Source organism: Oncorhynchus kisutch, linkage group LG27, assembly GCF_002021735.2.
Source record: "Oncorhynchus kisutch isolate 150728-3 linkage group LG27, Okis_V2, whole genome shotgun sequence".
Classification (NCBI taxonomy): Eukaryota; Metazoa; Chordata; class Actinopteri; order Salmoniformes; family Salmonidae; genus Oncorhynchus; species Oncorhynchus kisutch.
This window is the reverse complement of record NC_034200.2, coordinates 38,835,753-38,852,936: the sequence shown is the minus strand read 5'-3', so window position 1 is coordinate 38,852,936 and position 17,184 is coordinate 38,835,753. Positions and strand designations below refer to the sequence as shown.

At 42.9% G+C, this 17,184-nt stretch overlaps 1 protein-coding gene across 2 annotated transcripts in view; it reads right to left on the bottom strand.

The window, feature by feature from the left end:
* Positions 1–17,184, bottom strand: part of LOC109871900 (myosin heavy chain, fast skeletal muscle-like) — a 67,651-nt gene that overhangs the window by 18,764 nt on the left and 31,703 nt on the right. Inside the window, exons 1-7 of one of the 2 annotated variants that reach the window (XM_031806367.1) lie at positions 2,977–3,039; positions 2,438–2,484; positions 2,094–2,321; positions 1,603–1,746; positions 1,209–1,365; positions 964–991; positions 6–114 (exon numbers count right to left, since the gene is read on the bottom strand). In XM_031806367.1, coding sequence (XP_031662227.1) covers positions 6–114; positions 964–991; positions 1,209–1,365; positions 1,603–1,746; positions 2,094–2,309 — 654 coding nt within the window. In that variant the 5' untranslated portion in view covers positions 2,310–2,321; positions 2,438–2,484; positions 2,977–3,039. Of the gene's footprint in view, positions 1–5; positions 115–963; positions 992–1,208; positions 1,366–1,602; positions 1,747–2,093; positions 2,322–2,437; positions 2,485–2,976; positions 3,040–17,184 lie in introns of those variants that run through there. The other variant, XM_031806366.1, reaches the window with a different exon arrangement.

Sequence of the window (17,184 nt, the reverse complement as noted above, 5' to 3'; positions counted from 1 at the left end):
CCAACCTGCATTTTGGTGGGGTCTACTTCCTTCTTGACACCAGAAACTGCAATGGTGGCAAAGTACTGGATGACACGCTTGGTGTTGACAGTCTTTCCTGCACCGGATTCTCCGCTGGTTAATATGACAGACGGGTTTGAGTGTCAGATTGGTTTTTGCTAATCTGCATTGACAAATACACTGTTCACCTGTTTTCTAACAAAAGTCAATTATTAACTAAATATTTCCCCTCATTGGCTCATTATAACACACAACCTAATCCATTTATAATGTAATGTAATGACTGAACAGAAATATAAATGCGCCATGGAACAATTTCAATGAGTTACAGTTCATGTAAGATATCAGTCAATTGAAAAAGATGAATTAGACCCTAATCTATGGATTTCACATGACCGGGCAGGGGCGCAGCCATGGGTGGGCCTTGGAGGGCATAGGCCCACCCACTTGGGAGGCAGGTCCACCCACTGGGGAGCCAGGCCAAGCCAATCAAAATGAGTTTTTCCCCACAAAAGGCCTTTTGTACAGACAGAAACACTCCTCAGGCTCATCAGCTGTGGCTGGTCTCAGAAGATCCCGCTAGTGAAGAAGCCGGATGTGGAGGTCCTGGGCTGGTGTGGCTACGTGCTACATGTGGTCTGTGCTTGTGAAACTGGTTGGACGTACTGCCAAGTTCTCTAAAACAATGTTGGATACTTATGGTAGAGAAATGAACATTCAATTATCAAAACATCTGTGACAAAACGGCACATTCTTTATTGTCCCCAGCGCAAGGTGCACCTATGTATCGATCGTGTTGTTTAATCAGCTTCTTATTATGCCAATATGGTCCCATTCTTAATATTAGACCAACACTTTACATGTTGCATTTATATTTTTGTTCAGAATATTTACAACACTCAAGTCACACAATATATCAGAATAGAAACACTTAATCAAGTGAAATGATAGAAAACAACTTACGTAATCAGGACGGACTGGTTCTCCTTATCTGGAACCCAAAAAACATGTTGCTTATTATAATCAATAAACATTTGGAGTACATCATTGTCTTCATAAGCATCATCATGAATTTCATTTTGGAATATTTTCCATTCAAGGCTAGTGAAATGAGAGATTCCCAGCAAACTGTTCTAACTTAGACTAGAAGACAGTAGATTCCATCCATGCATCCATCCATCCATCCATTTCTCCATGAGAGCTCGTACCAATCATCATGAACTGGAAAGCGTTGTCAGAGACGGAGAAGATATGGGGTGGAGCCTCCATCCTCTTCTTCCCTCTGTAGGCGTTGACAACCTCTTCGTCGTACACGGGGAGCCACTTGTAGGGGTTCACCGTGGCACAGAAGAGCCCAGAGTAGGTCTGGATGAAATGGATTTCAAATAGGAGATTAGCAAAGTTAGATTGACTTTTACCTGGATTTATGTGAGGATGTGGGGGTACTATGGTATTCTAATGTGGGTCTACTGTATTGGTATGTTTTGGTTTCTACTATTCATTTGAGTGTAGTACTTTACGTGTGTATTTCTCATGTTCATGCATGTAGGAATTTCTTATGTTCATTTACAGTATGTGTGTATGTTTATGCAGGTTTCTTACATAGATCATCCATGCTGCATAACGCTCTTTGAGGTTATACAACACAGAAGCTTCATTCAGGTAGGTCATCATGGCCATGTCCTCAATCTTGTCGTACTTCGGGGGGTTCATCTGGTAGATGTCTGCTTCTTTGAACTCTTTGTCCTGAAACAGTAAAAAATCTAGATTTCACACGGATCAAATTGGTCATGAATGTTTTTTGCTGATTAAATACAAGATAAATCTTTTTAAAAAATGCTTACCCCCATTTAATCCAAGTACTTTGTTATCACCCACTGACAAATACATGTGATTCTTGAATTGTCATTATCAATAATTCAATGCCAATTCTAAACAGCATCTATAAAAGTGTTTTATTTGAGGGTTATTTTCTGCTATAAAAAAAAGAACAAAGAAATGATTCTTGATCTTTTTTTGTTACTGATTTCATGTTGGCTTTGGGAATGTTTTCGATAATTTTTTAATTTCAATACTTTTCAGAAAAGACTTACCATTGTAGTGCCGTCAGGATTTTTGACTTTGACAGTACACTTTCCCTCTGTCCTGCCAGTGATCAAACCCTTAAGGTACAGCTCCTTGACATCTGTCACATAGCAGGCGTTCTTTGAATCAAAGGGTGCGGCTTGTGCCTCAATCCTCTCCCTCTCGGGTTTACGAAGGTACAAGGCAGCCTTGCCGTAGATTTTCATCTCCGCGTCCGTACTCATGTTGACGGTTCACTAGGAAAGAGATGAAACAAGAAACATGATTGACTCTGTGGTGCTTCCTCCACAGTCAACAGAGTGAGCGGTACTGTATCTCACACAGAATATTTTCACACAGATTATTGTTTCACCTTCTTTTTACCCCTCCTACAGATGTATTCGTACGTCTTGGAGGATCCTGTGAAACATTAGGCTGTTGTGAATAAGCATAGGTCTGAAGCCTTATCATTTAGCCCGCAAAGGACAAGAAACATTTTGAATGGCATAATTAAACTCCATCATTACAGCCATGTCCAATTCAACTACAGATGCAACCATACACTTTCATTTTCCTAGTTGCAATTCACTTTACATTCTCTCAAGAATTCTAGAAAATAGCCCTGAAAACCCAGTTACATTCTAGACCACCCCCTCATTTTACAAAAAGGGTGCAGTAATACCACATTTTACTGTGAATGAAAGTTACACTATACAATGAAAGTTACACCTTACAATTGAAGTAAAACACATTTAACTAAAACCTTTTAAATCAATGCCACTTGATTGCGTAATGTAAAATCTTACAAAAGACAAAAAAATGCTGAATTCAAACAATGCAGTTAGCTACTGCCTTAGATGCTGAGTGAAAATAGACTGTATGTACACACTAAGGAAGTGGAGAAAGTCTTACCACAGAGGAAGAAGGTATCAATCTGACTTATGAATGCTGGGGCCTCAGCCTCCTTATATCTGGTTGGAAGTGCCAACCAAGCAAAAGTTAATTATGGACCACTCTAGTAAAGGAAATGGATTGGATGTGAGACCCCTGTGTGTCTGTGTCTCTCTAGTCCCACCCACTTCGAGGAGCACCACACTCCTTATTCTTTTACCATGGATTGTTCTAGACTATTTTGAGACCTTAAGGAGGATCAGGTTGCCTACTGCAGGAATGTCTACAAATGACATGTCCATCTAACGTGCTCCTAGAGTAGAGCTCTGTGGCTGACCTTGAGCTGCTGTACATACTAAACATGTACACACTGTCATTTACATAAATAAAACACAATCATTTTGTTTAGAACTTGAACTACTGGTTCCATGTAAATCTCAGACTGGGAACAATGTGATCTCCCGCTATATGCAAGTTTGGCCAATGGCATAACACCTCATTGACATGTAAATTCAACCAACCAATACATACTTATCTTTAATATAATATAATATTACATTTCACAGAATTTTACGTAAATGAGAAATGTCATAACTAATAATTATGCCAATGTTTTATTAATCAAATTGATTCCAATAGTATTCCAGATTGATTCCAATAGTATTCCAGATTGATTCCAATAGTATTCCAGATTGATTCCAATAGTATTCCAGATTGATTCCAATAGTATTCCAGATTGATTCCAATAGTATTCCAGATTGATTCCAATAGTATTCCAGATTGATTCCAATAGTATTCCAGATTGATTCCAATAGTATTCCAGATTGATTCCAATAGTATTCCAGATTGATTCCAATAGTATTCCAGATTGATTCCAATAGTATTCCAGATTGATTCCAATAGTATTCCATATTGATTCCAATAGTATTCCAGATTGATTCCAAATGTTCCTCAAATAGTGTAATGGACTGAGTCCACATTGCCTCCACAACCATTATAATTCTTTCTAGAAAATATAATCTGACCTTATTTAGTTGAATATCAGTAATTAATTAATCCTTATCAATAACTATATATCTTTTTTTAACCTCTCCTCACCTCATGCTTCTGACGGAGTTGGCCATTACCTCACGCTTTTGTTTAGTTTGATTTATGACCTTGGTGAAACCATATGAAATAAATATTTAAAATCTAGAACAGACACATTTAGACTTTTATATAGCTTATAGCATTGTTAACTCCAATGTGTAGTGATTCATCTACATTATGAAGATGCCGCAGGCGCTTTAAACAGTCCAGTAGAATTCTTACGACTTAAGGTTACAGTTAAAATTCCGATGGTCCATAACACCGGTACACTATTTCATGACTCCTATCCACTCATATGGCTGAGAGAGATATAATATAGCTGCCTCTGTAACGGTTTTCTTTAGGTGAAGTAGAAGCGGACCAAAATGCAGCGTGGTTTCTTTGATTCATCTTTAATAACAAAAAGATAACCACGAACACTACAAAACAATAAACGTGGAAAACCAAAAACAGCCCTATCTGGTGCAAAACACAGAGACAGGAACAATCACCCACAAACACACAGTGAAACCCAGGCTACCTAAATATGGTTCCCAATCAGAGACAATGACTAACACCTGCCTCTGATTGAGAACCATATCAGGCCAGAAATAGAAATAGACAAACAAGACATCCAACATAGAATGCCCACTCAGATCACACCCTGACCAACCAAAACATAGAAACATACAAAGCAAACTATGGTCAGGGTGTGACAGCCTCAAACTTTTATGACACTCTGAAGGAACTAAATCGCTTAGCAGCTGAGCTTCAATAAAACTGATATGAAATGAATAGGGGTGGTACTTAATACCAACACCTTTGTAATAAATCATTTATCATTTATTATTAAATAGTTTATTCAGAATTTATTAATCATTACTCACGAATGTTAGTAAGCCAGTTATTCACACATTTATAAACACATTTTAACTTGTTTAATAATGATTTATAAGATCACTCATAAGATGTTAATTTAAGGCACCTATAAACCATGTATTAATCGGCAGAACGAAGTTGTCAGCTCAGGGATTCGATCTTGCAACCTTTCGGATCCTAGTCCAACGCTCTAACCACTAGGCTACCTGCCACCCCATGTATATCCCCTTCAAACAAAATAACCGCTAATCCTGAAACAATTCATTTGTTTCTCCAAATTGGAGATTACATGTGAGATGCATCTTTAAGATTTGATGTACTAGTGTGATTTGTAGTTGTTAAAAGACATAGGTTCTTGGTATCAAATCAAATCAAAACATTTAACAATCAATTTACAGCTTTTAATATCAACATTTTTCTGTGAAACATCTGCAATCAATTGTTGTGTAAAAGTTATTTATTTCAAATTGGTTCAGATGAATTAATGTGGCATTCTGATTATTTCAGGTGCAGCGTCTCATTCCATCCCCCTACGAGCAAAATGAAGATGTCACAACGTTCTCCCAACTTATTAGCAACAATGTGACAATGTCCTGTATTAATAAAGTCACTGTTGGAAACATCATAGGGGGCGTTGCAGGAGACACATGTTGAGGAGGCAAACAATCTTTTAATTTCTTAGGCTATGCTATTCTCATCTCAGCAGTCAAGGCTTATTGTTTAAAGCCTTTGAAGTGATTGAGTATCGGCCAACTCTTCCAAACAGCTGCCACAACATATTTTCTAGACACGTTTGTGGGTAGAGAGAGTCTTCGTACCATGCAGATTATTAAAATGGAGTTCATGACATTAAAGATATTTTAATGGGCAGGAGTGTAGATATCTTACATGATATTTAACCACTTGTCATTGTGTCTGCGGGACATGTTTCTCTTAGATCCACAGTTGGGTATAAGCTTTCCTTAGAATCAGTTTACCCTCAAGTCCTCAACTTAACCATTACGGGGGAAATTATAAAACAGATCATTAGATTGATTTTAGATCAATATCAAAGTTATTCTGTGCTTACCTGACACTCCATGATAGAGGGCACACTTGTACATTCGGCCACAAAGGCCAAAGCTGAGGCTTCTCAAAATGAGGTGAGCACTGTATCTGAGTGGTAAAACAGTAGCTGGACAGGAAAGGGTTAAGGTGTGCTGTAGATGAAGGCGGTGGACCAAGCCCGGGCCTGGAGAGCTGCTGGCAGTGTGCACAGGCTTTTTTCACTAACACACCTGATTGGTTCGAATCAATGCTATGAGGAGTTGATTTGCTGAATCAACTGTGATAGGGCTGACACAGCTGATTGGTTTGAATCAAGACTATGAGGAGTTCTTGAGCTGAATCAACTGTGATAGGGCTGACACACCTGATTGGTTCGAATCAATACTATGAGGAGTTCTTGAGCTGAATCAACTGTGATAGGGCTGACACAGCTGATTGGTTTGAATCAAGACTATGAGGAGTTCTTGAGCTGAATCAACTGTGATAGGGCTGACACACCTGATTGGTTCGAATCAATACTATGAGGAGTTGATTCACTGAATCAACTGTGATAGGGCTGACACACCTGATTGATTTGAATCAAGACTATGAGGAGTTGATTAGCCGAATCAACTGTGATAGGGCTGACACACCTGATTGGTTTGAATCAAGACTATGAGGAGTTGATTATCCGAATCAGCTGTGATCGAGCTGACACACCTGATTGGTTTGAATCAAGACTATGAGGAGTTGATTAGCCGAATCAGCTGTGATCGAGCTGACACACCTGATTGGTTTGAATCAAGACTATGAGGAGTTGATTAGCCGAATCAGCTGTGATCGAGCTGCTGTGGAACAACAGTCTATACCACCTTTGCAGCTGTCCGGAACCGTCTCAGAACAGCGATGCTATTGTTAACTGCCAGCTGTCCAGAACTGTTGCAGAACCCTGATGGTAACATCACAATGACATCAATGATATCACAGAGTGGCAAGTAGCTTATAGTGATTATAGTGTTAATAATAGAAAGGTTGATAGTTCTAATCCCTGAACTGACAAGGGTTTCTCAGGGGGGAGTTGGCATATGGGAAGAACATAAAAAAATGGAATTCACAAATGTAAATCGCCCATCATGTTTAAATCAGACCAACTCCTTGAAGTCTGCATTTGTCTAAAAAACTGTATTTTGCTCAAAACTTATATTTTCTTTACCCTTAAGCATGTGTGCATTACTGTATTTTTACCTTGGGATATTGTTTTTCTACAGGAAAAGTATAAAATAAATAGCTGGAGTGCCTCTTTAAGGGTATTGTATCTCACAAAGTAGTGTTATTGTGACAGGCATGAGTTGCCTGCCAGTCCTCCGCCATTGGCATACAACAGCGGGTTTTTTTGTAACGTGATTTAATCCATTACAATGTCCCCCCGGTAAAGGTCTAAATTGGGATGTATAATGTCACACGCAGTGGCAGGGATCCACATAACAGTCGTGGTATCCTTTTGAAAGACTTGGAGTCGTCAGAGCAAGGGCTCAGCTCACTCAGAACTTATTTTCCATGCAGGTCACATATCTCAGTGGTAAATCTATTACAGTAGCCAATGTCAGTCAAAGTGAGGACAGGGTTGACCAAAATGGTCAAAATATTGCGCTGTCCTACATCGGATTCCTCTGTGTTCCACAGCATAGGTTGTCAGAGCTTTACTTTAACAGCAAGTCTATGAAAGGATGACATGTCTAATTAAAAAAATATATATTGCTTTTAAAAGTATGAAGAAATGAATCTTAAAAGTCAGTTATTGTGTCTTTTTTAAAAGATTTTCATCCCCATAACCACCCAATCAAACACATCTGTTAAACCTTGTTTTTGGAACTCCAGTCCAATGTCATGAGGTCAAAGAGCAAAAAACAAGATTATTTACAAGCCCTATCAATGCTCTTGTCTTCAATATTGCCATGTTCACAAACTGGGTGTCAGGAGTAAATGTAACCACCACACCATCGTTTGGCTTTATTACCCCCCCCCCCCCCTCCCCCTGTCAAATTTAATAGTATCAAACCAGATCTACTGCCGTTTGAGCACCAGTGGGATACAGACTAGACATGGTCAAATACAGACCAGTGTCAAATACACACTTCTTTTTTTTTGGACAGCTATATATATGTTCAGATCCTTTTAAGACAGGACAAGTTCATAACAAAGGAGAACATTGATGAAAGCGGTAATCCCATCCCCTCCCCTCAAGGGTTAGGGTTGTCCTGCAGCTGTTGAGTGTACATACATCTTGGGTAGCAGGGGACTGGTCCAGAACAGCCTTAGGAAAGAGTGACATCACAGTCCTCTAGAGCAGTGGTTCCATAACTGTGTATATACAAGTACCAGTCAAAAGTTTAGACACACCTAGTCATTCATATTTTCTACATTGTAGAATAATAGTGAAGACATCAAAACTATGAAATAACACATATGGAATCATGTAGGAACCAAAAAAAAGTGTTAAACAAATCAAAATATTTTTTATTTTTTATTTTGGAGATTCTTCAAAGTAGCCACCCTTTGCCTTGACGACAGCTTTGCACACTCTTAAATAGTACCCACGAAACACCAGTCTCAACGAAAACAGTGAAGAGGTGACTCTGGGATGCTGGCTTTCTAGGCAGAGTTGCAAAGAAAAAGCCATTTCTCAGTCTGGCCAATAAAAATAAAAGATTAAGATGGGCAAAAGAACAAACACTGGACAGAGGAACTCTGCCTAGAAGGCCAGCATCCCAGAGTCGCCTCTTCACTGTTGATGTTGAGACTGGACAGAGGAACTGCCTAGAAGGCCAGCATCCCAGAGTCGCCTCTTCACTGTTGATGTTGAGACTGGACAGAGGAACTCTGCCTAGAAGGCCAGCATCCCAGAGTCGCCTCTTCACTGTTGATGTTGAGACTGGACAGAGGAACTCTGCCTAGAAGGCCAGCATCTGAGTCACCTCTTCACTGTTGATGTTGAGACTGGACAGAGGAACTGCCTAGAAGGCCAGCATCCCAGAGTCGCCTCTTCACTGTTGATGTTGAGACTGGACAGAGGAACTGCCTAGAAGGCCAGCATCCCAGAGTCGCCTCTTCACTGTTGATGTTGAGACTGGACAGAGGAACTGCCTAGAAGGCCAGCATCCCAGAGTCGCCTCTTCACTGTTGATGTTGAGACTGGACAGAGGAACTCTGCCTAGAAGGCCAGCATCTGAGTCACCTCTTCACTGTTGATGTTGAGACTGGACAGAGGAACTCTGCCTAGAAGGCCAGCATCCCAGAGTCGCCTCTTCACTGTTGATGTTGAGACTGGACAGAGGAACTCTGCCTAGAATGCCAGCATCCCAGAGTCGCCTCTTCACTGTTGATGTTGAGACTGGACAGAGGAACTCTGCCTAGAAGGCCAGCATCCCAGAGTCGCCTCTTCACTGTTGATGTTGAGACTGGACAGAGGAACTCTGCCTAGAAGGCCAGCATCCTGGAGTCACCTCTTCACTGTTGATGTTGAGACTGGACAGAGGAACTGCCTAGAAGGCCAGCATCCTGGAGTCACCTCTTCACTGTTGATGTTGAGACTGGACAGAGGAACTCTGCCTAGAAGGCCAGCATCCCAGAGTCACCTCTTCACTGTTGATGTTGAGACTGGACAGAGGAACTCTGCCTAGAAGGCCAGCATCCTGGAGTCACCTCTTCACTGTTGATTTTGAGACTGGACAGAGGAACTGCCTAGAAGGCCAGCATCCTGGAGTCACCTCTTCACTGTTGATGTTGAGACTGGACAGAGGAACTCTGCCTAGAAGGCCAGCATCCCAGAGTCACCTCTTCACTGTTGATGTTGAGACTGGACAGAGGAACTCTGCCTAGAAGGCCAGCATCCCAGAGTCGCCTCTTCACTGTTGATGTTGAGACTGGACAGAGGAACTCTGCCTAGAAGGCCAGCATCCCAGAGTCGCCTCTTCACTGTTGATGTTGAGACTGGACAGAGGAACTCTGCCTAGAAGGCCAGCATCCCGGAGTCACCTCTTCACTGTTGATGTTGAGACTGGACAGAGGAACTCTGCCTAGAAGGCCAGCATCCTGGAGTCGCCTCTTCACTGTTGATGTTGAGACTGGACAGAGGAACTGCCTAGAAGGCCAGCATCCTGGAGTCGCCTCTTCACTGTTGACATTGAGACTGGACAGAGGAACTCTGCCTAGAAGGCCAGCATCCTGGAGTCGCCTCTTCACTGTTGACGTTGAGACTGGACAGAAGAACTCTGCCTAGAAGGCCAGCATCCTGGAGTCACCTCTTCACTGTTTTCGTTGAGACTGGTGTTTTGCGGGTACTATTTAATGAAGCTGCCAGTTGATGACTTGTGAGGCGTCTATTTCTCAAACTAGATACTAATGTACTATTCCTCTTGCTCAGTTGTGCACCGGGGCCTCCCACTCCTTTTTCTTTTATGGTTAGGGTCCGTTTGCGCTGCTCTGTGAAGGAAGTACGAGATATTCAGTTTCTTGGCAATTTCTCGCATGGAATAGTCTTCATTTCTCAGTACAAGAATAGACTGACTAGTTTCAGAAGAAAGGTCTTTGTTTCTGGCCATTTTGAGCCTGTAATCTAACCCACAAATGCTGATGCTCCAGACACTCCACTAGTCTAAAGAAGGCCCGTTTTATTGCTTCTTTAATCAGGACAACAGTTTTCAGCTGTGCTAACATAATTGCATAATGATCAATTATCCTTTTAAAATGATAAACTTGGATTAGCTAACACAACGTGCCATTGGAATACAGGAGTTGCTGATAAATGGGCCTCTGTACGTCTATGCAGATATTCCATATAAAATTAGCTGTTTCCAGCTACAAAATTAATTTACAACATTAACAATGTCTACACTGTATTTCTGATCAATTTGATGTTATTTTAATGAAAAGAAATGTGCTTTTCTTTCAAAAACAAGGACATTTCTAAGGGACACCAAACTTTTGAATGGTAGTGTATTTTTCTTAATTCCCTTTCTTTACTTTTAGATTTTTGTGTATTGTTGTGAATTGTTAGATACTGGAGCTAGGAACACAAGCATTTAGTTAGATATTACTGCACTGTTGGAGCTAGGAACACAAGCATTTAGTTAGATATTACTGCACTGTTGGAGCCAGGAACACAAGCATTTAGTTAGATATTACTGCACTGTTGGAGCTAGGAACACAAGCATTTAGTTAGATATTACTGCACTGTTGGAGCTAGGAACACAAGCATTTAGTTAGATATTACTGCACTGTTGGAGCTAGGAACACAAGCATTTAGTTAGATATTACTGCACTGTTGGGGCTAGGAACACAAGCATTTAGTTAGAAATTACTGCACTGTTGGAGCTAGGAACACAAGCATTTAGTTAGATATTACTGCACTGTTGGGGCTAGGAACACAAGCATTTAGTTAGATATTACTGCACTGTTGGGGCTAGGAACACAAGCATTTAGTTAGATATTACTGCACTGTTGGGGCTAGGAACACAAGCATTTAGTTAGATATTACTGCACTGTTGGAGCTAGGAACACAAGCATTTAGTTAGATATTACTGCACTGTTGGAGCTAGGAACACAAGCATTTAGTTAGATATTACTGCACTGTTGGAGCTAGGAACACAAGCATTTAGTTAGATATTACTGCACTGTTGGAGCTAGGAACACAAGCATTTAGTTAGATATTACTGCACTGTTGGGGCTAGGAACACAAGCATTTAGTTAGATATTACTGCACTGTTGGGGCTAGGAACACAAGCATTTAGTTAGATATTACTGCACTGTTGGGGCTAGGAACACAAGCATTTCGCTACTCCTGCAATAACATCTGCTAAATATGTGTATTTGACCTATACATTTTGATTTTGATGTTGCATTTGAATTCAAACCACAAGTCCAGAGATTAATGAACCATTTCCCCCTCAGAACATGGGACTTCAGATCCTCAGAAAGTTCTACAGAAGCACCATCGAGAGCATCACCGCTGGCTGCATCACCGATTGATATGGCAACTGCTTGGCATCTGACCGTAAGGCGCTTACAGAGGGTAGTGCGAAAAGCTCAGTACATCACTGGGGATGAGCTCAATGCCAATCCATTACCTCTATACCAGGCCGTGTCAGAGGTAGGCCCTAAAAATGGTCAAAGACTCCAGCTACCATATACTGTTCTCTCCGTTACCGCACAGGAAGTGGTACCGATGTACCAAGTCTGGAACCAACAGGACCCTGAACAGCTTCTACTCCCAAGCTATTAGACTGCTCAATAGTTATTTAAATAGTTACCTGGACATTCTGCATTGACCCCATCTGCACTAACTTTGTTTTGACTCTTCACATACACTGCTGCTACTGTTCATCTGTCACTTTACCCCTACCTATATGTACATATCTACCTCAATTACCTCATACCCCTGCACATTGACTCAGTACTGGTACCTGTTAGTCTACACCTGTTGTTTATGTCACTTTACCCCTACCTATATGTACATATCTACCTCAATTACCTCATACCCCTGCACATTGACTCAGTACTGGTACCTGTTAGTCTACACCTGTTGTTTATGTCACTTTACCCCTACCTATATGTACATATCTACCTCAATTACCTCATACCCCTGCACATTGACTCAGTACTGGTACCTGTTAGTCTACACCTGTTGTTTATGTCACTTTACCCCTACCTATATGTACATATCTACCTCCATTACCTCATACCCCTGCACATTGACTCAGCACTGGTATCCAGTAGTATATCATTATGTATTTATTCCTCGTGTTATTATTTTCTATTATTTCTCAATGTTATTCTCTGTATGATTGGGAAGGGCCGTAAGTAAGCATTTCACTGTTAGCCTACACCTGTTGTTTACGACGTAACCAATACAATTTGATTTGGGAAGGTCCACTTACGGCCAGGTTTCAGCCTCCTAAGAACATACCCATACCCATAACATTACTGTAACGGCTGTCTTGGGAAGAAGGTGAGGACCAAAGTGCAGGGTGGTAAGTGTTCATCTTATTTAATGAAAAAACTGAACACTGAATAACAAACAACTGAAACAGTTCTGTCTGGTGCAGACACACAAAGACTGAAAATAACCACCCACCAAACACAATTGAAAACAGGCTACCTAAATATGGTTCTCAATCAGGGACAACGATTAACAGCTGCTTCTGATTGAGAACTATACCAGGCCAAACACAGAAATAGAAAATCTTAGAAAAACTAACATAGACAACCCACCCAACTCATACCCTGACCATACTAAAACAAAAGACAAAACAAAGGAACTAAGGTCAGAATGTGACAGTACACCCCCAAAAGGTGCGGACTCCGGCCGCAAAACCTAAACCTATAGGGGAGGGTCTGGGTGGGTGTCTGTCCACGGTGGCAGCTCTGGTGCGTGACGTGGACCCCACTCCACCATAGTCCTTCTCCGCCTCTCTACCCGCCTCTGTGGCCTCTTTAACGCGGCGACTCTCGCCGCTGACCTCGGACTGAGTACCCAAGCCACGGGTCCCGAATGGACGGGAGACTCCGGCAGCTCCTGACTGACAGACGGGAGACTCCGGCAGCGCCTGGCTGACAGACGGGAGACTCCGGCAGCTCCTGGCTGACAGACGGGAGACTCCGGCAGCTCAGGACAGACGGGAGACTCCGGCAGCTCAGGACAGACGGGAGACTCCGGCAGCTCAGGACAGACGGGAGACTCTGGCAGCTCAGGACAGACGGGAGACTCTGGCAGCTCAGGACAGACGGGAGACTCTGGCAGCTCAGGACAGACGGGAGACTCTGGCAGCTCAGGACAGACGGGAGACTCTGGCAGCTCAGGACAGACGGGAGACTCTGGCAGCTCAGGACAGACGGGAGACTCTGGCAGCTCAGGACAGACGGGAGACTCTGGCAGCGCTGGGCAGGAGGAAGGCTCTGGCAGCGCTGGACAGGCGGGAGCACCTGTAGGAAGGAGACGGAGAGACAGCCTGGTGCGGGGGGCTGCCACCGGAGGGCTGGTGCCTGGAGTTGGCACCGGATAGACCAGACCGTGAAGGCGCACAGGAGGTCTCGAGTACCGAGCCTGCCCAACCTTACCTGGTTGAATGCTCCCCGTAGCCAGGCCAGTGTGGCGAGGTGGAATAGCCCGCACTGGGCTGTGCTGGCGAACCGGGGACACCATGCGCAGTGCTGGTGCCATGTACCCCGGCCAGAGGAGACGCACTGGAGACCAGATGCGCTGAGCCGGCTTCATGGCACCTGGCTCGATGCCCAACCTAGCCCTGCCGATACGAGGCGCTGCCATGTACCGCACCGGGCTATGCCTGCGCACCGGGGACACCGTGCGCCTCACGGCATAGCACGGTGCCTGCCCGGTCCATCTCTCTCCACGGTTTGCACGGGGAGTTGGCACAGGTCTCCTACCTGACTTCTCCACACTCCCCGTGTGCCTCCCCCCAATACATTTTTGGGGATGCCTCTCGGGCCTCCTTGATCGCCGTGCCAACTCCATTTGCCGGTATCTCTCCTCACATTGTTCCCGAGAATCCCAGGCGGGCTCCGACATTCTCCCTGGGTCAACCGACCATCTCTCTATTTCGTCCCATGTTGTAATATAGTCCAGATCTCGCTGCTGCTGCTGCCCGTTACCACGCTGCTTGGTCCTTTGGTGGTTTTGTTACGGCTGTCTTGGGAAGAAGGTGAGGACCAAAGTGCAGGGTGGTAAGTGTTCTTCTTATTTAATGAAAAAACTAAACACTGAATAACAAACAGCAAAGAAACAACCGAAACAGTTCTGTCTGGTGAAGACACACAAAGACTGAAAATAACCACCAACCAAACACAATAGAAAACAGGCTACCTAAATATGGTTCTCAATCAGGGACAATGATTAACAGCTGCCTCTGATTCAGAACCATACCAGGCCAAACACAGAAATAGAAAATCATAGAACAACTAACATAGACAACCCACCCCAACTCACACCCTGACCTTACTAAAACAAAAGACAAAACAAAGGAACTAAGTTCAGAACGTGACAATTATCCATATCTTTTCAGGGAAAAATGTATTACTTGTTAAACAAAATCTCTTTACCTGAGCAATTGTATCAGTATAAAATAATATAACAGTTTTCATTTTGGACCTGACTGCATGTGGCAGACATAGTGGAGATCTGAGATCAGACGATTTTGATTGAATACCTGCTGACAAAGATCTACAGGCTTGGCTCATTGCAACTTGAAGCCCCTGGTATGTAGATAAGTGTAACAAATACTGAATACATGAAATGCTTTTATCTTGGTCGTAAACTGGTATAGACTAATGTTGTCATTATAGGAGTATGGTTCAAGTGAACGCTGACAGCATAATTCCACCGTATCTAATTTTGATAAATCCTATAATAAATCTATTATCATAATGAGGACAGTGGAAGGCAAGTTGGTAAATATATTTGATGGCAGCATTGAGGGTAACATTTATTGGAATTTCACAAACCAATATGCTGCACTGGTCATGCTGTTCCCTAAAGAGTGTACGACGCAGGCACATTCTCTCTCACACAGACAGGCACACACACTGGTAGACCAAGAATGTAAAGTACCAGGGGAAGCACTGGCAGCATGCGGACGACTGCAGTGATTCTCCTACTACACACTGACAGGTTCTGTCTCTGACTCACAGATGACCAGGAGGAGGAGAGGTTCTGTCTCTGACTCACAGACAGCCAGGAGGAGAGGTTCTGTCTCTGACTCACAGACAGCTAGGAGGAGAGGTTCTGTCTCTGACTCACAGACAGCCAGGAGGAGAGGTTCTGTCTCTGACTCACAGACAGCTAGGAGGAGAGTGTCTGTCTCTGACTCACAGACAGCCAGGAGGAGAGGTTCTGTCTCTGACTCACAGATGACCAGGAGGAGGAGAGGTTCTGTCTCTGACTCACAGACAGCTAGGAGGAGAGTGTCTGTCTCTGACTCACAGACAGCCAGGAGGAGAGGTTCTGTCTCTGACTCACAGATGACCAGGAGGAGGAGAGGTTCTGTCTCTGACTCACAGACAGCTAGGAGGAGAGGTTCTGTCTCTGACTCACAGACAGCCAGGAGGAGAGGTTCTGTCTCTGACTCACAGACAGCCAGGAGGAGAGGTTCTGTCTCTGACTCACGGACATTTAGGTTCTGTCTCTGACTCACAGACAGCCAGGAGGAGAGGTTCTGCCTCTGATGGCCAGGAGGAGAGGTTCTGTCTCTGACACACAGATGTCCAGGAGGAGAGGTTCTCCAATTTTTTCCAGACTATTTCAGTCAAGAGAACATATCTTTCGATACATTTTGTTCATTTGATGCCCCCCTACTGGTGAACGTTGAACTGAAGACTTGAAAGAGTCAGGATTCAAGAAACCTCTGGTTCTCATGTCGTTCATCATGGGGGCTCATGTCGTTCATCATGGGGAGCTTATTCATTGGAGCGATCATTTGTGACTCAGCCTTGTGTAGTAATGTGTACTTTTAAACAATGTACAATTTGTTGATTGCTAGGCACACAAATACAATTATTTCTTGATACATTTGAAATCTGATCTAGTTCCGGCCACAACCGAACTAGATCATGAACAACTTTAGGCGAATGTCACGCCCTGACCTTCAAGATCCTTTTTATGTCTCTATTTTGGTTTTGGTCAGGGCGTGAGTTGGGGTGGGCATTCTATGTTTTGTGTTTCTATGATTTTATATTTCTATGTTTTGGCCGGGTATGGTTCTCAATCAGGGACAGCTGTCTATCGTTGTCTCTGATTGGGAACCATACTTAGGTACCCTTTTTCCCACATGTGTTTGTGGGAAGTTGACTTTCTTTATGGCACTTAGCATTAACCGTCAATGTTTTGTAGTGTGAGTTGTTTTGTTCGGCGTATGTTCTTAATTAAAGATAATGTACGCTCGCCACGCTGCACCTTGGTCCAGTTCCTTCAATAGCCGTGACAGCGAAATGCAGGATGATAAGCAACAATATCAACAAACATGACTCAGTTACACCAGCTCTGTCTGGAGGAATGGGCCAAAATTCACCCAACTTATTGTGGGAAGCTTGTGGGAGGCTACCCGAAACATTTGACCCAAGTTAAACAATTTAAAGGCAATGCTACCAAATACTAATTGAGTGTATGTACACTTCTGACCCACTGGGAATGTGATGAAATAAATAAAAGCTGAAATAAATCATTCTCTCTACTATTATTCTGACATT